At 33.6% G+C, this 25,624-nt stretch overlaps 1 protein-coding gene across 3 annotated transcripts in view; it reads left to right on the top strand.

The window, feature by feature from the left end:
- Positions 1-25,624, top strand: part of fus (epithelial splicing regulatory protein fusilli) — a 97,583-nt gene that overhangs the window by 28,848 nt on the left and 43,111 nt on the right. For all 3 annotated transcript variants that reach the window (XM_090116016.1, XM_090116015.1, XM_090116014.1), the window contains exons 2-3: positions 11,178-11,270; positions 23,435-23,517. In XM_090116016.1, coding sequence (XP_089972142.1) covers positions 11,178-11,270; positions 23,435-23,517 — 176 coding nt within the window. The remainder of the gene's footprint in view (positions 1-11,177; positions 11,271-23,434; positions 23,518-25,624) is intronic.

Here is a 25,624-nt window from a genome sequence, read left to right as displayed (position 1 = left end):
TTAGTTAAGCTTTGTTTGGTATTATTTTATGGGAACCTCGTTGGTAAATTTGTTCTTAGTTATTAATTTTAGTTTTCTTTCTGCCCGCGGCATCGCTCGCTGGGTCTAAAACAAAACAAATTATTTTATCTCAAACTACTACTAAACTACTAAGTACTACTGCTTTCGGATCGTCAAAATACAGACAAATAATCTATCACGGATCGAAAAGCAGTTATTACCGATTAAGAGTTTATAGGTACTTAAAACCTTCCTTTATAACCACTCAATCTATGATCAAAATCGCATCAAAATCCATTGCGCCGATTTAAAGATCTAAGCAGGGACAGACAGCGGTAAGCGACTTAGTTTCATACTATGTAGTGATTCCACAATCTTAACGCATGCTCGGATTGAATGTATAATATAAGTGACTATAGAATTGATAGAAATAGATTATACCTACCACAGACAATATAATACTAGATTATACAAGGTAACGTATGCCAATAATAAAAGTAGGATTTACTTTGAATATAATATTTTTTTTTTTATGCCTTTATTTCCTCAAAGGGATTTGGAAGGAGTTAGGTAGAAGGGGCGAGGATGGGAGGGAATGAGGATAGAGAAGGAGAGGATGGGTAGGGGATGGGAAGTGATGTGGGCCTCCGGACCCCTCACTCACCGTACGGAACGCGACAGTAAACTGTCACTATGGCGCTGATATTCTGTGAGGGTGTGGTACCTTCCCCGGTGCGAGCGTGGCCCAATTCGTGCCGAAGCATGCTCGACTCCCACTCACGAAATATTATAAAACATCTGAAACACTTTTCTTAGTATTCACAGAGCAATCATGCAAGAGAGAACATTATGAAACATATCATATTATATTAAACCTTTTTCTACATTACTCTTTGCTGAAAATTCTATTGCATTATTACTTCTTATAAGCAGGTATTGATAATCTCCTTATTTGAAGTTAAAAATATGCTTATTATAATTAAAAAAAAGGCTTTGAATTAATTAACTACATAAAAATTAAAAATAGAATTGAAATTTAAATTAGGTTTTTTTTTTCGCTTTGCATTGTGTTATGATCGTTGTAGCCAATTCAGTAATATCAAAGCTTAATTTTGTTCAATTTTTCTAGAGGCCACCATTTGGTTTTAGAATTGTTTGAAGTGGAAAAAAAAATATTTTTTATGATGGTTTTCAAAAAAAATTAAAAACTTTACCTCTTCATACATATTCTATTTATACCTTGAAGTCTCTAATGGCTGGTTCACACTTTGATTAGTGTGAGTGCAGGTGATTAGTGCGAGTGCAGGTGTGTAGTGCGAGTAGTGTCCAATTCAACTGCGAGCGCAGGTGATTAGTGGGAGTGCAGGTCAATGGTGAAATTCGCGACGCTACACACTACGCTAAACACTAAACACTCCTGTCCAGACGTGTTTAGGCAGGCACACTGCGAGTGAGGGGGAAGGGAGGGCGCGCGGGACGTGGCTACTCGCAGTCCACTCGCAAAAAAATAGAACACGCTTCTATTCACTTTTCTACACAGCCTACTAAACACTTGCACTAAACAGTCGCTGTCCACACGTAGTCACACTAATCACCTGCACTCGCACTAATCAAAGTGTGAACCAGCCATTAGGTAGACCACAGGTAGAGACGCAAGTTTGAAGTTTAATTATCTACTAATCATATAAAAATCTCAGCCTTTGTTTGTCAAACTGGTAATCATAATTCATAATATATGTACATTATTATAAGTTTGTATGATGTATCTAATAGGGTTGTATTTATTAGATGAATAGGTTATTTGGTATTTTTTTATGATAACACTTAACAATTTGTTTTAAAGTTAAATCGCTTGACAAAATAGAGGTGTAAAAACACACGTTATTCAATAAATAGTACATCTAAAAATAAACATATATTATTAATATAAACTTTGTGGATCAACACATGAATAGTAAAATAGTAAGGAATATGACGTCATCATTGAAATTAAACATTTTATGACGTACGTGCATAATATAATACATATTTGCTTTTTAAACTAGGATTCATTACAAGGTTTGTTTTGATTTAAAACAGGCTAAGAGGTGATTAATATTCATGATAGAAATTTTTTGTTCTATTAATAACTAGCTTTCCGCCCGCGGCTTCGCCTGCTTTGTCTAAAACATAATTAAGTATATACTAAAACCTTCCTCTTGAATCACTCTATCTATTACAAAACACCGCATCAAAAAAGGGACTTTGTTTTGTACTATGTAGTGATATATATATTTATGTAGGTAATCAAAGTAACTGGTATTTCATTTCTTAACATAGAAGATTTAAGTAATTTTCCAAGCTTTAGTTTTTATGAGTAATCGAGGTGTGAATTGCATCTTTGTATATTGTGTTTATTTGGCAAATATGTATAATTTTATATATGTATGTATATAAAAGTGTAATTTATTTTGGAAAATTTTAAAATTTTTCGTTATGAATAATAGCAGTCAATAAATAATTGCATAAAATTTGAAATTAAATATTTACCAAAATAAATTGAGAAATAAATTTTAATTGTGCTTAATGTTTTGAAAAATATCGCAAAAAATCCACACATTATTTATAATTGGCATATATCAAAACTAAAATGAATATTTTCATATATTTTCTACGCTGGCAAGAATATTTCCATTTCCAAATACACCGCATAACACTTATCCTTGACCAATATTGCTAGTTAACAAAAAAAAAAAAAACAATAGAAGGTTGAATTTAATTTTATATTGCACAGGTAAAATATAATTTCACATCAAGTTGTCTTGCATTTCCGGTTTTATTCAATGTCTCTGAGAAAACCGCTGAGTTATTACGATTGTAGACAACTGATGGATAATTGAGGTAGTTGTGTTGAGATTTTAAATCATGTTCTTGTGGGACAAAGAACAGTTGTTTTACATGTACTCAATTAAGGAGCAATTGACTTTTTTAAACGTTTGACAGATTTGTTATGTTCGCTTATGTAACCTTCGTGTATCTGGTCTATAACATCATACATACTATTTCGTACATATTTGAATGCAGGTAATTCAAAATTACTAAAGATCAGTTATCAAAACTATCGTTATATCAAAGCAAATACATTATTTTTTCACATACGTACGTAGTCGTAGTATACGTGACAGTTGGCAGTAGCTTAAATGTTTATTTTTGTATTACGGAAATCCTGCTAGGATATCCTCACACTATATCACGAATGTGATCACGAAGTTTCGAGAAAAAATAACTTTCGGACACTTTCCAATTCATACATTTAAGAAGCAGTAAGTGGGTTTGTTATAGAGATTGTTTACATTGCAGTTACCCTACTGACACTTGGTTTCAACCAAGGTTTCAACATTAGAAGCAACATAAACAATACCTAGTGCGTCACAGACTATATTACATTGCAGTTACCCTACTTGCACTTGTCTAAAACATTAGCAACTACACCAACAAGGCGTTTGCACTTAAATTGCTACAGAAAACATGACTTAGAAGTTCTACTTCATTGCACGATGCATTAAGGGGAAGCTATGGCTATTTAGTCATATTTAGACATAGAATGCTTTAAACTAGAGGGTGCCTAACAATTAAGTAGTCAATAAAACGAAACTCAACCTCGATCAGAATTGAAATAACAAAGCCGTTGCAATAATAGCAATAATAATAAACAGAAACATCGCCTTGATTCATAAAGAAAATCGATACAACAGAATCTACGGAATGTTGCTAGATGCAAATCAGTAATTAATAAAACCGGCCAAGTGCGAGTCGAACTCGCGCACGAAGGGTTTCGTACTATGGGGACCCCCTTAATATCTTACTTTTTTAATTTTTAGTATTAGTTATAGCGGCAACGGAATCCATGATTTATGAAAATTTCAGTAGTCTAGCTATCACGGTTTATGAGATGCAGCCTGGAGACAGACAGACAGACGACGAAGTCTCAGTAATAGGGTCCCGTTTTACCCTTTCGGTACGGAACCCTTTTTTTTTTTTAAGTGGGGAAATCTTGCATAGATACCCACGGCCTCCGGGGAAAGGGCCGTGGGTTATGTCGGATTCCTACCGACCAAAACCCCACTGTGTTCCGTCAAGCCGCATCAACGACGGGGCCACGGGTATAGGTAGAATTCTTCCGTGACCTCGGTACGGAACCCTAATAAAGCACGAACACACTGGTATCATTCACTCAGGTTGTTCAACCGTGAACACGTGCTGATGGTGCCATGTTAAAACTTCAATTTCTATGTATCCTTTAAACTTGACGTTTTATTGCTAATCTTGAATTCCACTGTGTATATGTAAGCATTATTACGTATCATGTATGGATGTTTTCATTTGCATTATTTAATCGTCTACACTGGATCGTCTTGTTCCTATGAAGTTATAATAATATTATAAAGAGGAAAGGTTTGTAATTATGTATGTATGGTTTTCACGCATAAAATACTGGACCGATTTCAAAAATTCTTTCACCATTAGAAAGCTGCATCTTCACTGAGCAACATAGGCTATATTGCATTTTCAAAAAAAATTGACCAAAAATGCAATAATGTAGCCCAAGGTGTAAAAAATTCCTCTGTCATCGCGTGCGCTGCGGAATCTATTCCTTGAAGTACGAGGATGGTTCTTATGAAAAAAAACATAAACATGTAGGAACCGCGGGCGAAGCCGGGGCGGACCGCTAGTGAAGTTTTGTTGTACTTTGCGTCCACATTAACATCTATCCAAGTTAGTATACTTCGTATGTCATTAATAAACTGTTTATGACTGTCTCTAATCAATGCTTTTTTCCAAATTGTAGCTACAATGTACTCACACTCATGTATTTGAAATTGTCGATAAAACTCACGCCGTCTTTCTAGAAAAACCTTTCTATTTAAGTTTATCTATTCCATTCCTTTCTCTTGTGCACGTCTCGTAATTTTTTTCTCGCCTATAGACGCATTTGACGTTATCGTTAAATGACTCCATCCGTAACATCATAGTAATGTCTTTTATTTAAAATATCAATGTTACAAGTGACAAACCTGCGCCCCGCGAGTTTAGGTACCGCGCGCTCCTAAACGCCGGGAGTTGTCCTACTTCTTTCATTTTACCATGGTAACATCGTCATCTACTAGGTATATAAAAATAAATCGGGTTTTCCTTCCTGACGCTATAACTCCAGAATGCACGAACCGATTTCCACGGTTTTGCATTCGTAGGAATGGTTTCGGGCTCCGTGAGGTTTATAGCAAAGAAAAGGTGTCTCTGGTGGCGAAACGGAGTTCGCCCGGTTTGTTAGTTTCATATACATATATGAATTGTATGTTTAAAGTCGCTACATGCGTATGGATTACGAACCCTTCCTCTTTCTGTATATTTAAGTAACAATATTAGACTTCTACAAGAGCTTTTGTCCTACATGGCCTTGTACCTTTGCTCATGTGGGTGTTAGCGCTATTTTAAATTTTCCTTTCGATGATTCACTTATTACCTCTTCTTCTATAGGTAAATTTCATTGCTCTACTAAATTATTCATTGTTTTTTTGAATAGTTTCCTTAACTACACGTTTGTTGTTTTGATTTTTTTTGTGTTTTCCTCATGAGTCACCAAAATCTTATCTTTCATTAATTTATTATCATCTGAATGTTTGCGAGGTTAAATAACTGGGTATTTGTTATACAATCCATTAGTAAATAGCGACATTAGGTATTAGCAAAATTTATTTTATTACCATCTCTTTGCTACTTTGATTGACAAAGGTCTTGCACTTATAAATAATAATATAGACTTGAATATAGATAATGCCACGTATTATCTACACTAATATTATAAAGAGGAAAACTTTGTTTGTTTGTTTGTTTGATTGTACATATATATGTAGTTTGATTGCTCTTACTAATACAAAACTTTAAAATATGTTTTTACTATAGATATTCCTTTCTAGTACCTATAATCTACGTTCTACGAGAATCAATAGAAATTATTATATTAAAGACCTTGATTCTTTATCGTTTCGTATCGTTAAAAGAAACCTACAGCATGTTCTGTAGAAGAGCATACTATATATTTAAATGATCGCCTGAAGTAAAGTCTCACCGACAGAATAGACCCTGGAAATTGAGTTGCGATATTTACCTGTATTACACTGTGTTATAAAGTACGGTTAAGTAAAACAACAAGCTCAAACAAAACATTACTTTAAAAAGTAAAACTATCATAAAATTTCCCGTGACAACGATCCGAGACATCACATTACGAAGTGGTTTTGCAAGCAATGGGTGCGTAATAGGAAATGACAGAGGTACACGCAACATGGATATGTTATATATTTATAGATACATAAGTGTAGTTGTAGCACGCGACACTGCTCGTGGTTACAAATCTGTATATTGTATGTTGTAGAGAAGGATACACATATAGTGCAGTAGTGGCTTAATGGTGAGGACGTCGGACTACAAATACATAAGTCAGTTATAACATTGCTCGAAACGGTAGAGGAAAATAAACGATTTATATTTTATTATTTAAAACCCAGAAGAAGCCGCAATGTTGAAGAATGAAAAGTTCGACGACATGTAACATCTGCCAAGATGATAAGTACCTACCTATAGATAGTGTTGTTGGACAGCAGAAGTAGAGTAAATTTTGGCTTTTGGATTTTTGGCCAAATCTATAAAGCTGGTAGAATAAAGGAGGTCTACCACTTTCGGGGTTTGTCATTTCAAAACCTTCTTGAGGAAATCTAACCTGGCCTTTTAGTGCAATATCAAAAATATATAGGCGCAATCAAATGAGACAAAACGATTAATGAGATATCTAGGAGCAATCAATGTATGAAACTCGTTAATAAGCATTGATTGATTTCATTCGTCACAATTCAGTATAATAAACCTTTTATAGGCTAATTATAACCGCAGTATCCTTAGGGCTTAGAGCTTAGGCTAAAACTACTGTTTATAATATTCCCTTCCTTTTAATAATGATGTATCATGTATACCTACTTCAGTACCTATAACAAATCAATAGACTTAGACACTAGAATTAAAATCTAGATACTAGCGCAAAAACACCCGAATTATAGATAGTTTTGTTTATAATTAAGAACAATTTCGTGGTTTTTCCAACCATTACGTGAAGTGATATATTTTTATGTAAATCACTAGATTGGTTTCCATTTAACTGCACCCTCGAGGTTAACGAGATTGGACAAATCCTAAGAAAATGATTGCAAAACAAATTAAATTGGTGCATAAATATGAATGTGGGAATTTTATAACGTAGTATGGGAAAACCTTATTTCGTTATTATTATTTAATTGTGATTCAAACTTAAAAGTAATATTTTATAATTGTTTCACACCCTTTTCTATGAATAGCAATAGTTCCTATTATAATTACTAGTGGTCCGCCCCGGCTTCGCCCGTGGTACCTACATGTTTAAACTATCCTATCTCTCAAGTTGGATCGAACTGCACATGGTGTGCGAATTTTATTACAATCGGTTAAGTGGTTTAGGAGTCCATTGAGGACAAACATTGTGACACGAGATTTATATATATTAAGATTTATGAGACATACAACGTTTGTTTCAGCATAACCGAATCATAAGACAAAATTACGCTCTCATCATCATCAGCCCATATACGTTCCCACTGCTGGGTCACGGGCCTCCTATGAGGGCACAGGCCATAGTCCACCACGCTGGCCAAGAACTTTTGATTCTTTGACATGTCGGTTATTCCTCACGATCCTTCACCGTTCGAGTTCCTTCAAATTAGGTTATTAAATTACAAAAAAAATTGGTTGTCTGTAAAGTCGGTTTACTGACGATAGTTGAACGTGACAACGTCCGATTGTGCTTCTTTGTCGCTCGTTCCGCGCTCTCGCTTGCACTTCAAGCCTTACATGGAACGCCTCAGAGCGAGGTAACGCCGCATGAGTCATGTTTTTTCGTGCGTGCAGCCGGCTCTATCGAATTATAAGACGTTGTCACGTCAAAAAAAAAGTGTTCAATACTTCTATGCAGTCGTTGTTACTATGCAGTCGTTGTTTATTTTAATTATTATTCGTGTAATTCATCAAATGTAGGTAATTTCGCACTACGCATATGGTAGGTGTGAGTGTTAAGAATCTTTATACACACGTTATAAAGTTGCTTTAGTTATCTCTTATAAAATATAGTGTAATAACTGTCTGTATATACATTGAATATATCTACAAAAAATATATTTGAGCTTACGGATGTTTATAATGCGAATGTAAAAAATTATGTATTAATATGAGATGTTCATTTGTTTTTTTTACTGCACGTTTTAATTAACGATTTTTATAGTAGATAGCATTGTTAATATGCATAATATTAGTTAAGTTATTAACCAAAATGTTGTGATGTGCTTACCTCTGCAATTACGGTCCAACTTTCACTTAAGAAAATCGTTTCAAAATAGATGAAAATTTTGATACTTAATCATAATACTGATTATAACCTACTACAAATGTACTTTGGATAATATTTACGAATTTATAAGAAACTAGCGGTCCGCCCCGGCTTCGCCCGTGGTACCTACATGTTTAAACTATCCTATCTCTCAAGTTGGATCGAACTGCACATGGTGTGCGAATTTTATTATAATCGGTTATGTGGTTTAGGAGTCCATTGAGGACAAACAAACACTCTACAAACATTATTTCGGGATCTGTAATTGGCAAAGTAGGTATAAAGCTTGTCTAAATCACTAAAAAGACTTCTTGGTCTTTTTTATAAATGTCCATGTGAATGTATCCTATGTTCAATATAATATTGAAGTACCTAACTACTAATTTAAGGGCATATTATTTACAGTTAACAACTTTACAATACGTACAAGGGCGCACTATTATAAAAACGTAACTAAAATCAAAATGGCCGCCGTTCCCGCCATTGTCGGTGACATTTGACCGGAGCATGCGCAATGGGATCGCGACCCAACTTTACATACAATGTGTATACTAGTGTGGCAACGCTCACTTGAAATTTAACTTTTTTTGCCCAAATTACAAGGACGACTTCGACTAAAACTTAAATTAGCAGTCATGCGAAATGATCGCGGAATAATAAGCTTGTATTTATGTCTAGACGATTTCACAACTATTGTTTTCTGAATATATTTTAGTATAAAATAAACAAAACAATTGTTCTAAAAATATATTTTTGACATTCCCAGATGTTTTTTTATATATGTATTTTACATCGGAATTTTGAAATATATAAATCTTCTTCATAAATTAATATCAATAAATCAAACCAATACCCATCAACTTAATAACTAACCTTCCTAGCTTACCTTGTAAGCTAAATTAATTACGTTAAGCACAAATCGTAATTGAATCTTCAAATCGAAATGAATTGAAGCTAATTGCGTAAATAATTGTATCAACATCATTCGACGTTCGGTCGGCCATGTTTGTTTACGGTGATAACGCACATGATTGGCTGGTTTAGCGCATGCGCAGTGGCGATGTTTTCATTCGTCAGCGTCACGGGCTGAAATTAGAAACATGTGGGCCGTAAACTGATTTACTGGGAAGTGGGAACATTATATTAATACATACATCATTATGTATACTCAGTGTAGGTATTAGAATGCTGTGACTGTAGGTCGACAATTTTAGTAGGTATGATTTAGCGAAAAATGGATTAATATCACCAAAAGTAATACCTTCGACAGGTAATATAATATTAAGAGTCTTAAAAACAGAAAAGGTATTAATGAATATAGCAACTGGAACCAAATTTACTCCTTTTAATATCCATACTAATATTATAAATGCGAAAGTAACTCTGTCTGTCTGTCTGTTAGTTAATCGCGCCTTAACTACTGAACCAATTTGCATGAAATTTGGTATAGAGATATTTTGATACCCGAGAAAGGACATAGGGTAGGTTTTATCCCGGAAATCCTACGGGAACGGGTTTTTCTTTGAAAACGCGGGCGAAGCCGCGGGCGGAAAGCTAGTATGCTATATGTTATACCATCATATTTCTGCCAGAGAAGTATTGGTAAAATCTAGCAATTCAGAGATTATCAACAACTAGCTGCTCCACGCTGTTTCACCCCCGTGGCTCCACTCCTGTTGGTCGTAGCGTGATGATATTTATAGCCTATAGCCTTCCTCGATAAATGAGCTATCTAACACCGAAAGAATTTTTCAAATTGGACCAGTAGTTCCCGAGATTAGCGCGTTTAAACAAACAAACAAACAAACTCTTCGGCTTTATGATATTAGTATAGATTAAGGTATAGATAATAAGGGTCTTATTTAACTGTACACATTTTTTAATTTCTATAAATTAAGTTGAGAACAAAGCCTATCTATCTTTATCGAGTTAGAAACAAATGATATCAAATAATAAAACAAAAACTGATGCAATGTAATTATTTCGATTCGTCATTATCATCTTTTCATAATCATTGAAAACCTTGATCTTGGAAGGATGAATCATTTTTATCAGCGATAATTCCTGTTTTTATTTTTATGTTTATTAGTCATGTGTTATGTGTATTTGTTATGATATAAGTTTTTTTAACTGATTTCCTAAACCGGCCAAAACGAACAAGTTTAATGAGATGTAGGTATACCTTCGATTATATACGTAGATTATGCATTTGGAGGTTATGAAATAACTCTATTTTTGTTTCGTTGTTAAAATTAGTTTAGATATCATAAAATTTAGGGCAGTGTACTTCATCCTTGGGAGCTTTTATTAAAGTGGGGATGTAGGCAGATATTCTAGTTTGAAAGGTCAGATTTGTTATATATTTGAAAAGTATATGCTGTTTATTTGGGTTTCAATTAGTTTAATTGCGAATTGATCACTGGTTTTTATATATTTTCAAATTATATATTTACTAGCTTTCCGCCTGCGGCTTCGCCCGCGTTTTCAAAAAAAAAAACCCGCATAGTTCCCGTTCCCGTGGGATTTCCGGGATAAAACCTAGCCTATGTCACTCAGAAATGATGTAGCTTTCCAACAGTGAAAGAATTTTTCAAATCTGCCAAGTAGTTTCGGAGCCTATTCAATTCATACAAACAAACAAACAAACAAAAAATCAAACCTTTCCTCTTTATAATATTTGTATAGATGTATAGATATAAATCAATTGAAAATCTTAATTTTGTTCCAGATAATAGGAGAAAGAGAATATGCGGTCAGACCGACGAGACGGACGTCTGAGGAGCTGCAGACGGGACAACCATTAGAAATTATTATACAACAGGTATGTTTATACAGTACGATTTCAAAGTCGGAACAGCGTAAGATCCGATGCGCAGAAAATAGTAGGTAGGTACTAGATCCTACCGCAGGATTACTTCGTTCATAGTTTTTATGATGAAACCAAAATTTTATGTATATTTATAATTAGGAGAATATATATCGACTAGGTTGCCAGTCAAAATTTGGCCACACACATAGAGGGTAACTTAGATTAACACATAGGATACGTTTTATCACGGAAATCCCACTGGAACGGGAACTATGCGGGTTTTTCTTTGAAAACGCGGGCGAAACCGCGGGCGGAAAAATTGTACTAGACAATATAAATCTTTTAAGGCGTTACCCGGCAATTTCGACTATGTTCAACCTCTATAAAGTCTGGTACAACATAAAGCACAATACCGAAAAAAATATATAAAATAGGATGGTCTTTGATCTTTAATTGCTCGCGAGGACTTTTTTCCAAAGTTAATAGATTTCTAGAAAAAAAATGTGCCGTGGTCATCGATTTTTCCGCAAATACTCTATAAACTTCGTAACCTGCTGACTTAGAGCTCTGAAAATTTTATGTTTAATAAATTATCAGTTACACAAAAGTCCCTGACGAGGATTTTTTGTTTCACTGATTGGTATCTTTTTAAATACAAAATGCGAGGAAAAAAGAAGGTGCAGCGGGAGAGGTTTGAGATCCGTCAAGTATGGTCAAGGTTATTAGCGCATGTATAAGCCTTAAGGTATAGTCTCATTATGCACAAAGGCTATAAAACCCGTGTTTTAATCCTATTACAATGTAATAATTGCAAAAATGAATATATAACGCAGCCACCTTTACCCTACAGTTGAGCAAAGTCTATTCAATGCTTAGTAATTATACGTAATTGTAGTCATTAGATATGTCTTCAACTTTAACCCACAACCCTGTTACAAGGAATATTAATAATTTTATGTGGCGCTACAGCTAATGTACATTTTAGTTTAGATTCTATGGATTACAATTAAAATTTCAATCACGTTGAACCTATGTTAAATCTAAATGAGTTTGTATTGCTATTAATATACTTATTCTTAACATGTGTGCTTTTGGGTCTCTTGCCAGCAGAAACTTATATGTTCTATTCTCTTCTTTTGTCCCGTGTCCCCGTAGTGGGGCAGATGCATTATTCATACATCTGTTTCACTGATCGATTTTTCTTTAGGGACAAGTAGGTGATCAGCCTTCTGTGTCCTGCCAGACCGAGACATTTTTTCTTCGTCTCCACCGGGAATCGAACCCAGGACCCCTCGGTTCTACGCTCACGCGTCAACCACTGTACCAAGGAGGCGGTCAAAACTTATATGTACTGCATAAAAATTGTAAATACATACATCTTCAAAGCAAAATTTTGATACAGACGATTGTCCCGTCATAATTTACCTATGCCTCTGCATCACAGAATATCACCGAGTGGTTCCCTTTTTTAATGTTTGATGCTGCACAGACCCTATGTGTTAATGTTAAAATCAGTATTGAATATAATTTTCTGTTTTCTTCGCACTCCAAACTTTATTGTATTTTACTATTCTCTGTTTTTTTCCTGTGTGGCAAGACATTAAAATAAATGTATTTTCTTTCTTTCTTCTTTCTAATTGTGATGTATCTTATTACGCAAAATCAAACTGGTGCTATAAATTAAATTAAGTCAATATAATTAAGTCTGGATTCATTATTTATCCCGCTATTCATACAAAGTACTTCGAAAAAGGGATATTCCTTATTGACCAATGAAAGTGAATCCGTATACAAAATTGTGACGTAACAAAACATAACCAAACAATTAATGTCACTTTTGTTTTTTTGTAAAAAAAAATGTATTTAAAACATTCGCTTTTTACAATTATTAATCTTCTGTATATTTCTCAATGTCACATAACGACTCTGGTAAAGTCTTTATATTTCGTAAAATATTTTGCGGTTATCTCATAAACATTTATATTTCTACCACAAAATAATTTTAGCTTATTATTATTACAACGTGATGGTACTGATAAGATTTAACAAATTAAATGCATATATGCATTGTTCTTATACTACAGTGTATTATTAAAATGAAAATAATTTCGTCTAAATATATAAAATAACTGACATTGTCTTTATAATTTTATTTGTAATCTGTGGACAGCCTTGAAGGCTCTATTAGTACAGTTTTATCCGACTAAATCGAAAATGAAAGGGCTAATTATTGTAGCTTGTACGGCATAGGGATTTATATTGTTTTTATTCAGGAAAACATTTTGTAAATAATTTGTCTAAGGAGCATTTAATATTTTGATTATCCGATATAAGAAAAAAGACTCTACGCCTATGCTGAGTGCACACATTAAAATTATTAAAATGTTACTACGTATATACCGAATTTTCCCTCGAGACATGATCAAATCCATCTCAAAATAAAGGCCATAAAAGGTTACATAACAATGCAAATGAGCCAAAAATGCGACAACTCTAAAATAACCTTATTTTCTCTTAGGCCGAATGGAATATTTCAACACAAAGTGCACTGCTCCATTTCGGGTTTTTTTGGGTATCTCATTAAGAAACAGGTTCCTAACTGTACAGGTTTGATTCGTGAAAGCGCAAATTGTAGCCTGTAATTTGGGACGTAAGAAAAGTTCAGTAAAGGTTTGAGAACTTGATAAGGTGATTTAAACTTTTTAAAGTTCAACGTACAGGTGGTCGCTCCCGATTCAGACATACTGTAGGTATAGTATTTTCTCGTGTGTGGTTTTACCGACTGTTTTAATATTAAATGGTATTACCACAAAACAATTTAAACACAGTCTTTAAACCAGGGATCTGTCACTTTGATAGTTGTCTTGGTGAAACTAGCTTCCGCCCGCGACTCCGTCCGCGCGGATGTCCGTCTTCGCGTGGATGGTTTATTTCTCCATTTTGAGTAACTCTGACATTGACATCTTATAAAAAAAAGAATCCACTGCGGGTAAAGCAACGTGTGTTCGCGGTTCTACAGAACAACGTCTATGGATAAAACTGAAAAATTAAGATTTATTTTTTTCCACGTATTTTTCCAGGATAAAAAGTAGGTATCCTATTTTACGCCCAGGATAATAAGGTATAATTATACCAAGTTTCATCGAAATCGAACCGTTAGTTTTCACGTGATGTCAGCATTTACAGACAGACAGACTGACAGACAGTCAAAAATTTTTTTAATCACATATTTGGGTTTGGTATCGAATATCGATCCAGAAATCCAGTAACCATGTATAGATACAGCAAAACCAGATTAAAGATAAACCGTGTCTAAAGTTTTTTTGTGGTAAGACTTGGGTAAGGCAGTTAGAAATCAAAGATTTAGACGGATTTTAAACGCGATAATATAAATAAATCGCGTTTTAAATCCAATATACGTATATTTCTAAACTGTTACCTACAGTTTATAAATTAAAGTAGCATTTTTAAAGCATGTAGCTTTTAGTACGGTCTACTAAGTTTCTTGCCGGCTGTTTGAACTGTCTGTTACGAACTGTCTGTCTTCTTTACGAACCGATTGAATTCTTTCTGTTGTTTATTGATGACGATGACTATTTTTGCGATTTATAGAGCTTGTAAAAATGAATGTTTGTTATGATATTCAAAGTTTTCCATTCGATTGATTTTTGCGTGATTGGGTAATTCATAACTTTCATATTTATAATTAAAACTCAGCCACGGTCAAAATTGATTTTATGAATGGAGTCCATAATTCATATCTTTAAAGTTTAAAGTATATAAAAATAAAAACCCGTTTTCCTTGGTCACGACTCACGGCATCACGCGTGAACGGGTGGACCGATTTCGACAATTCTTTTTTTATAAAATTCCTTGAAGTACGAGGATGGTTCTTATGGAAAGCAAGCGTAAACATGCACCACGGGCGAAGCCGGGGCGGACCGCTAGTTTTCATATAAAAAGATTTATTGAGTGGTAACCTTCATACTAAAATAATAATAACAACAGCTTTATCTTTCCTGTGAATTATTTTACCTCAGATAAATCTGTATACACATATATTGATTCAGTATATTTTGCCAACGCGATTGACCGATAACGGCTGAATGATTTTAGATAAGATCTTATCTAATAGATAACACGCATTGATAGGTACTTCAATACCGGATATTTTTTTTCACGATTTTTCATACACGGAAATAAATTTTAGAGATAAGTAAAATATGAATTAATGTTTCCTTGTACATAGGTTAAAAGAAAATTATAATTTATTGTAATTTATGGGTAAAAAATTTGTTTGAAAATGTAATTTTAAGGAATCACAAATTGCAAGTTTTAATGTAATCGTTGCGTCATGCTTGTATTGTTTTTAAATGTATTATGAGATTTTATCTTGATTTAATAGATAATTATTTATTAAATAAACAGTTTTTTTACTTGTCTATGTTCACAAGCCTCTTATTATTTATTAGATACTTACTAGATAATTAAACATAACATCTACTCGTGAAAAGAACAAAACCTTAATATCAATAAAAAAATTGTACCAATATCGTAAAATATTATAAGTTAAAACTATAATGAATTTGTGATTTGTTTTATCTATGGTTAATAAACCGAACAGATTCTACCATGCTATCGATTATTATCTATAATATAAAAAATAAAAATGAATCGCAAAATGTGTTGATAAGCGCATAACTCGAGAACGGGTGGACCGATTTCGATAATTCTTTTTTTATTATATTCCTTGAAGTACCTGGTTCTTATGTAGAGAAAACATAAATATGTACCACGGGCGAAGCCGGGGCGGACCGCTAGTTAATTATAAAAATAAGTACCAAATTCAAGGGTTTGTTTTGTGGGTTTTTCAATTAGTTGCAAATGATTAAGCTCAAAATGAACATGTTACATCGTCTTATTAGTAGGTCAACTGCGATTATATAATACTAGGCTTCGCCCGCGTTTTCAAAGAAAAACCCCAATAGTTCTCGTTCCCGTGGAATTTCCGGAATGAAACCTACCCTGTGTGTTAATCCATGACTTCCTCTATATGTGTTCTAAATTTCATTGTAATCGGTTCAGTAGTATTTGCGTGAAGAAGTAACAAACATACATATGCAATTATACATAGGTACATCCATCCGCACAAACATTTATATAAATATTAGTAGGATAGTAGGATAGTAGTATTTTAAGTATTATATAACTAATTCAAGGATTTGTTTTGTAGACTTTTCAATTAGTTGCAAATGATTAAGCTTAAAATGAACTTCGTCTAATTAATAGGTCAACTGAGACTATGTAATTAAGATTTCTGACCACGGACCATTAAATAAAGATATAATACCGTGATAACTTCAATCGTAAGCTTGTTAAGCAGTTTTAATTAAATTTACGGAGAACATAATTAATTTCAAGGTTTTAATGATCTACCGGTAATGTGAAGGCAAAAAATTAAGATTATTATAATATTATCTATATTTACGATCGAAATTGTGTACTTTGCTTTATCTGTGGATCATCCTGCAAGATTAGGTTTACGAAAGTTACTGTTCGTCTACTTATTACGTTTTTACTTTTTAGATACGAACCTCAACACAACTTTGAATTAATTTTGATTAGAAATATCTATGGTTCCTTATGAATAGCATAAAACAACTAGCGGCCCGCCCCGGCTTCGCCCGTGGTACATATGAAAAATAGATGTTGGCCGATTCTCAGACTTACCCGATATGCACAGAAAATTTCATGAGAATCGGTCCACCCGTTTCGGAGGAGTATGCAGACTAACATTGTGACACGAGAATTTTATATATAAGATTTTTCTTGAAAACGCAAACGGTACAAAATTGTCGTCGCCTAAAAATTACACTAGCGGCAAGTGGAAAGAAATTTAAATAGTGGTAGGTTATGAAAATAATGATTTATTTTTCAGTAAATTGTATGTTTTTATACAAACTTGTAACACACAACTTTAATCGATTTTGAAAGAAAAAAACTACATTATTCCGAAGTGAAAATCTAGTTACACTACGGCCGTTCCCAATATCGTATGATCTATCTTCGGTTTGCATGACGGGTGCCTTTAAAAAAAAAATATAATCTCGTAATTTAATAGGTACCTACATGTTGTGCATGCTAAATTATCTTCACACGAAGTACCAAACAAAAGAAAAACAGGTGTAACGGATATAGTTAAAAACACATCCAAGAAATATTCTAACCGGATGCAAGATGCAAATATATGTATTTATATAACACATATGATTCACATAAAATGGCATTTTATAATTACCCTTCAATGATGTGAATTTAATGTTGTTTACAATACATTGTTCTGTATGTATGAGATTTTATAAGAGCAGTAAGATAAGTGTTGTATGCGTGGAGCAATGTATTTTTATATCTGCGGTTTTGGACAATTTACGCAGAATCATAAAGGTGGGTGTATACTGAGAAGCAAGGGTTTAATTATAATTATTATTTGTTATTACATGATTTGTTAAATAAAAATTACCTTAAGCGTGTCTCTGATTGCATGCGATAATAATTGTTTATAATGAACAACATTTATTTATAGGACTTGTGGACATAAACATGAGCACAGTATTTGAGTATTGTATATGTATAGTTAATACAGTCACAGTAATTCTATTATCTTATTTTTATTGATTAAATGAAATTAATAAGTACATCATAGTATCAAGCGGGTTAAATTTGAAAAAGGAATCGAGTAAATTACACAAAAAGCAAGGAAAATATGAACGCAGTGGTTAAACATAAATAAACCAATATGTATAACGATTGTTCGCGAAAGAATATGTGTATATTGATATCTACTTTGAAAGACATTCAGATAAAAATATTGAAAGAAAATTTAAATGAATGAATGAATTATTATCTCGTCCAGACAAACACATTAAATTCGAAAACAATCGAGTAGGTACCCAACATATAACCAGACCTATTATAACAAAAAAAAAAAAATAACTCTCCCAGTGTGCTCACCTTTACACCCACAAAACACCGTTCCCGGTCCCAACGAGTTATACATCCCGTAACGGGTTCAACGACCGGGATCATTAGAGCTTGCGGCTATTCGCATTTCTTTTCCTGTCTTCGCTCTCTCACGTGGTACTGTATTCTTAATTATCGATCAGATAAATCGATTTTTATGTCATTTTATGTATAGATATGATATCTTTATTTTATTTATTTATTTATAATCTTTATTGCATACAAAACAAATACAAATTTCACACACACAGACAGGACATTTGATGCAAAGGGCGGCTTTATTGCTTCAAGCAATTTCTTCCAAGAAACCCGAGCAGCCAATGTATTGAAAAAAAAAAAAAAAAAACTTACATAATTACATAATATGACCTGAAAATTGCAATTGTAATTAGATAAATGTCTGTTACAAGAAAAAGCTTTTTGGTATAGATTACTCTTTTTACCAGAATTACATTAATATGAGACTAAGCTCCACCTTCTATTAATTTTCCATTTATTACGAGTTTAATACATTAAAAATAATAATAGTTTAAAAAACACGCTTTTTATAGAAAGCCGAACTAAAAAATAGAAAATTTTTATCAAATTAGTGTATTGTCATCGGTCCTCATTAAATCTACAAAGTTTGAACGAAATCTGGCCGTTTAAAGTGGGTCAAAATCGCGCCCAAAGAAGTCGGTTACAAACATACAGGTGAAGCTAATATAAAGCGTGTAATAAGATAGATTTTTATCCAAGACACATGCTCTATAAGACATGACTTCACTAATAAAACCGTAAACCATAAAACCGTAAAACCGTTAAATAAACAAAAATAATTTTGTTTTTGTACACAAATATAATATTTTTGACACGGATCATGTCTGAATTTTGATCGATTGGCTAGTTATTTATAATATTAATGAAAAAAAGAACATATTGATCATCCGCCACATTTATTTGTAGAACTTTAATCAATTAATAATCTGCATTATTTCCTACATTTACATTTTACATTAGTAAATCCATACTAATCCAAAATGCGAAAGTAACTCTGTCTGTCTGTCTGTTACTCAATCACGCCTAAACTACTGAACCAATTTGCATGAAATTTGGTATGGAGATATTTTGATACCCGAGAAAGGACATAGGCTACCTTTTATTGCGAAATATGTACCACGGGCGAAGCCGGGGCGGACCTCTAGTACAAAATATAAAATTGGGATTTCAATTCTGATATAATTGTAGACTGTAGAGTGTAGACAATTTAGCCAGTAGATTTGAATGTATACTATGCTATTTATATCCCCTTTCATTAAGTATTACTGCAAATACGATTTAACATTGTATTTACACGTCTGTGTCGTTTTTTTATTATAATAGCGTTAATGTGCAAATTTAAAAGTGAGAACGAATAGACAAATTATCATATTTAAGTCAAGAATACCGAAATTACTTCAGTTATTGAATTTGTTCTACTGTTAAAATATCTATAGAGATTTACCACGCAATTTTTTAAAGTTTCTTACAACACTAGGTGCTCCGCGCGGTTTCACCCCCGTGGCTCCACCCCTGTTGGTCGTAGCGTGATGATATATAGCCTATAAACCTTCCTCGATAAATGGGCTTTCTAACACCGAAAGAATTTTTCAAATCGGCCCAGTAGTTCCCGAGATTAGCGCGTTCAAACAAACAAACAAACAAACTCTTCAGCTTTATAATATTAGTATAGATTAACATAAAATAAGCTTTCAATTCACCCACCTCTGCACTTTAAATTACCATTATATAAATACATATACCTATACAAGCACTTTGTACGACCTTCAAGTCTAGATTTTATAATGAGCCTAAAATTACTAAAAACCGGCCAAGTGCGAGTCGGACTCGTGCATGAAGGGTTCCGTATCTATTATAGAAAATCATTTATTGTATGGGGACCTTAATATATTTTTTTTTAATTTTTAGGATTTGTTGTTGTAGCAGAAATGGAAATACATCATTTGTGAAAATTTCAGCTTTCTAGCTATCACGGTTTATGAGATACAGCCCAAACAAAAGGCAGACAGACAGCGGAAGCTTAGTAATATAGGGTCCCGTTTTACCCTTTGGGTACACAACCCTAAAAATTACTTTTATTTTGTATTATCGTGAATTGATACAAGGTACGGTTCAAGTATGCAAGCACAGTAAATGAAGGTTCTCATGTTATTAAAATGTAAGGTTTAATAAAGTTTTGTTTACAAACAATTATCATTAATTAAGATATCGACCTCGGCTTGGTCTTGATAAGAGCGGTAGTGTTTCAAAAGGTTTTGATACCTCTTATTAATGAACTATTTTTTTTTTTTTCAAGTGGGGAAATCTTGCCTAAGATACCCACGGCTCCCGGGGAAGGAGCCGTGGGTTATGTCGGATTCCTACCGACTAAAACCCCACCGTGTACCAACGCGATGCTTTAGAGGGGATTCGGGTACACATTCGCAATCTTCCGCATGTCCCGCTCAGCAGTTGCCTGTTTCCAGGCCCTCCGCCACTTGCCCGTTTCCAGGCCCTCCACCAAATGCCCACCTCGGGGCGGCGCAAGCTGTACACGCAGTGCCGTCTTTAAGGCAGGGCCCGCAGGGCCCTGGCCCGAGGCCCCGAGGTAGGCAGGGGCCCCACAATTCTGAAAATTTTCGATATACAACAACAAATTTTATAACATAATAAGAAAAATATCAAATCACAGTATGCAGTGGCTCGCTAACCAATGCTGTTATAGGCTATGATGTCACGGATGACGTCACTTTCATATATTTGTATATGAATAAATATAAGTATTGTTCTTTGTATAGATTATAATATATGGTTTTCATTCAATTTTATTTAAATTAGAATTGGTGGGGTATTAGTTTTTTAGATTCAAAAAATTTATTTATTGAACTTTATTTGCGGCCGGATTTAATTAGGCAACCATATATGATAATAAAAAGAAAAAAATTAGCTTTAATTTGATATATGATTCATAAATGTGCATTATGAACGTAAAAATAAATCGAAATCATACCCGTTTGCACCAGGCTGCCAAGATTTTGCGGCCAGGTGAAAAGCGGCAACCGTGATTTTTTAGAATTTTTATATCATTTGACGTGATGTAGACTACATTTTATTCAAAAAACAAGTGAACGAATTTTTTTCCCAAAAATCGATTAGAAAAATTTTAATTAAACATGCTTGCGGCCAAATTTTGACTGGCAACCTAGTCGATATATATTCTCCCAATTATAAATATACATAAAAATTCGGTTTTCAGCAAAAAACCGATGAACGCACTGATCCTGCAGCCGGATCTCGTACTATACGATTTAGCCTATTGCGTTATTGTAAACTGAAAAATGATAAAGTTAAAATTTAAGGATTTTCCATCCCTTACATAGGCCCCAGCCAGTACCTTGGCCCATAGCCTCGTTGATCCTAAAGACGGCACTGTGTACACGAGCTCACGCCACCCGCTCGCCGATGATGGATTGTTCCCCGTTCCATCGTCGGCGTTCCCCAAACCCTCGACCCCAATGAACTATACTTTGAATATTATTTTGATATGATAGTTCAAAATATTTATCGTGTTCATTGATGGTGGTGACCAGTTAACATCAGATAGCACTAATTGCTTCTTAATTTTGATCTTCTTGCTCACTTGGTTTTAGTGTGAATCGACATCATTTACTGGTTAAGAATCAGACGACGTTTGATTTGAGCATTGAAAAATTAATTGAAATTTTATATCTACTTCAATTGTTAACATCACCACTGCTCCACTGGGTTATACCTACACAAAAAGGTTTCTGTAGTGAACCCTGAAGGTGACTGTAGTGTTAAAATGTTATGAAGATGTTAGTTTCATAAATAAGTGAATATTCATTACAAAATAAAAAAATCGACATTTTTATTCATAGGTACCTACTAAGGGGAAACTTACAAGAGATATGTATTTTTTACCATTACAAAGTATGTAATCTACAAGGTAGACGAACTCGTCTTTGCTGTTTAAAATATACTGCTTATTTGTTTAATTCGTGGACTTCAGCTAGAATATAATAAACCGACTGATTTTATTAACACTCACTTTAAAATTTTCACGTATAATTTAGAGTTAGACAATACTAATTTTTCCAAAATAGTTTTGAGCTAAACGCTAAAGCGGATACAGTATTATCAAATTTGATAAATACAGTATAAATTAAGGTTATTTATGTTGCCAAAACAGACTTATCAGTATTATTATGTATTTATTCAGGATATGGGTATGACTTGCCTTTTCAATAGTAGAAAAGATTTGTTTTAAGATATTTAATATCCAAATTGAGATAAGTTTTTAATATATCATTGTTTATGTTCTGTTTTAATTTTGTTGAAAATCATGTACTGCAGCTTTTTGTATTTATGAGAAACTAGGTTTCCGCCCACGGCTTCGCCCGCGCAGTCAAAGAAAAACCCGTATAGTTCCCGTTCCCGTGGGATTTCCGGGATTGCGTCGTTTTCCCGGGATAAAAAGTAGCCTATGTCCTTTCTCGGGTATCAAAATATCTCCATACCAAATTTCATTAAAATTGGTTCTGTAGTTTAGGCGTGATTGAGTAACAGACAGACAGACAGAGTTACTTTCGCATTTATAATATTAGTATGGATGATATTGTCTCTAACAAGAGGTTGTGACTTCAATGACTGGTGAATTTTCCGATTAGCTAAAGTGAATATTTTAAATTAGTATAATAATAAGAACTACTTAGTAGAACGTGGTATAACTATAATGATTTGACCTTATTCTTTACGATCTTTTACCTTACTACATTTTGAAGAAACCTATCTGCCCCCCTATGCAAGTGGCTTTCTGTTAGCGTAGCGTTCAATAGAATAGACTACGAATGTATGAGATTGACGTAAGCTGTAGATAAGTCTACAGCTGTATGAGATTGACGTAAGCTGTAGATAAGTCTACAGCTTACGTCAATCTCATACATTCGTAGTCTATTCTATTGAACGCTACGCTAACAGAAAGCCACTTGCATAGGGGGGCTGGTCTTTCTTGTGAATAAAATACACCGTCGTAAGACTCTAGATAAGTTAACAATATTGATAGAACTACTACAAATTGATGATGATGATGATACCTAATCTATTTATGTTTGTTACAGTTTGACGACTTCGTCCGGTCGCTACAAGTGGACCCCCACTCCCCCCTATTTAGGCTAGTCACAGATGGACAACCACCTCTAAGGTAATTAAATTAGGTATATAATATGTATTATGTAGGTATTATCTGATAAGTTCTCTTCCCGTTTTATATAATTCCTGTGCCCTGGTTTTACCCGCATTACTCTGCCTCTATTGGTCGGTTTATTTAATTTGATTTGATTTGATGGTCTTAGCTTGATAATATATAGCCTATAGCCTTCCTCAGTAAACCCTTCTTCCTCGGTAAATGGACTATCTTAACAGTGAAATGTTTTCTCTTATCAGACCAGTGGTTCCCGAGATTAGCGCGTTCAAGCAAAACAAGCAAACAAACGAACATAATGTTCAGCTTTATGATATTATTACTAAATATATAGGTAAATGTAATAGAAGTTCATAAAATTTCCCAAATAATATCCATTTATCCACTTACAAAAAATAAACTTAAAATAGTTTTGAAGGAATGGCTTCTTACTTTGAATTATGAGGATACAGAGGTTTTGCTAACTGTTAGGAGGTAATAAAGTGGTAGTAAAATATATTAAATTAAGTAGGTAGGTATATCTTATTTATTTGTATTAGACTTAGTGAATGACTGGCTTTATGTATCCAGTCTTTTGATCCCAAGACTCGTCGTTGGTCGTAGGGCTAAGTGTGAGTGTGATGGGAAAGTAATTTTAGTTAAAAAAACAATCATAATTTTTTATTCTTAAAATAAACAAAACATTTGCTTTCCGGCGGTGGTTACATTAACTGTGGAATAGTGGTATATTCTTTCTAATTTTCTTTTCTTATTTCTATTGTTATTTTGTTTTCTCTCAACAAATTATATGTATACAGTATATTGAAAATGTGTTCGAACGAAGTGAGGAGGAGGGCCTGGTGACCTAAAATACAGGTAATTTTTATTACTTAGCTTAGGCGCCAGTCTCACACTTATTTATATGTACTGAAAATGTGTAAACTTATTTATGTAACTGATGTGTGAAAATAAACTCTTTTTTATTTATTTTTATATCTCATTCCTTATTAATTAACAGCTACCGTGACTAGCGTCACGTCTAAATTGGTATTGGAAATGCAAAAAAAAATATGTTAAGTTTCTGTTCTACATTTTATTAATATATATGGTAGTAATAAATAACATTCAGACGGTTAAGGCTTGGTTAATGTGAAATAGCCTTAAATAAATTTAAATTCTATCTCTTTAATATGTACACAAATAAGTACATAATGTAGTGTTTTCTTATATAACTAGTGGTCCGCCCCGGCTTCGCCCGTGGTACCTACACGCTTAAACTATCCTATCTCTCAAGTTGGATCGAACTGCACATGGTGTGCGAATTTTATTATAATCGGTTAAGTGGTTTAGGAGTCCATTGAGGACAAACATTGTGACACGTGTATACATATATATTAAAATTTTATTCAATTAGAAAGATGCAAATACGAAACCTTTACCAAAAACATTATTCTATCCGTAATCCGTATATATAGAGATGTTTCATTACTTTTTAACCGACCCAAAAAAGGAGGAGGTTCTCAATTCGGCTGGTATATTTTTTTATATGTATGTACACCGATTTCGCCGAGGTTTCGGAACCGATTTACGTGATTCTTATTTTGTTTGATGCGGTATCGTTTTACGGATTGATAGGTACGGATAGGCCCAGTAGTTTTTATTTTATGAGCATTTTTGTCTGATCTCGATGATTTCATTGAAATCTAGCAAGTAACTTTGATTCACTTACCTGTTACCGGCCTGATCAAGGAGCCAGAAAAATTGTAAAAATTTTAATTAAATTGTTAAAAAGAAAATTTTGTTGTTTTCATTATAGCTGTTGCGTTTCGTTGGTCAGCCAAACGCTGTATTTTCTATATTTGGTTCACCATGTATCTTATCCAAATAGTGAAATATAACCATGATTTGACATATTTATTATTTTTTATTTAGCCAACGAAAACATGAGTTTATCATTTCGCTATATGGTATCGATAGCGTATAGAGTAAAACAAAACGATATAATGACACTTGCATTTGAATATAGGTTAAAACACTTCATTATAGTTACAATTAAAACCATTCTTAGGTTTACAAAAAGTAAATTAAAAACACTACATTATAAAAGAGTGATATATGATATAGCTAA

The sequence above is a fragment of the Colias eurytheme genome, chromosome 25, assembly GCF_061535395.1.
Source record: "Colias eurytheme isolate Ceu_HAF_F1 chromosome 25, ilColEury1 Martin Lab GWU primary, whole genome shotgun sequence".
Taxonomy (NCBI): Eukaryota; Metazoa; Arthropoda; class Insecta; order Lepidoptera; family Pieridae; genus Colias; species Colias eurytheme.
The sequence above is the reverse complement of the archived record's forward strand: the minus strand, read 5'-3'. Positions and strand labels throughout refer to the sequence as shown.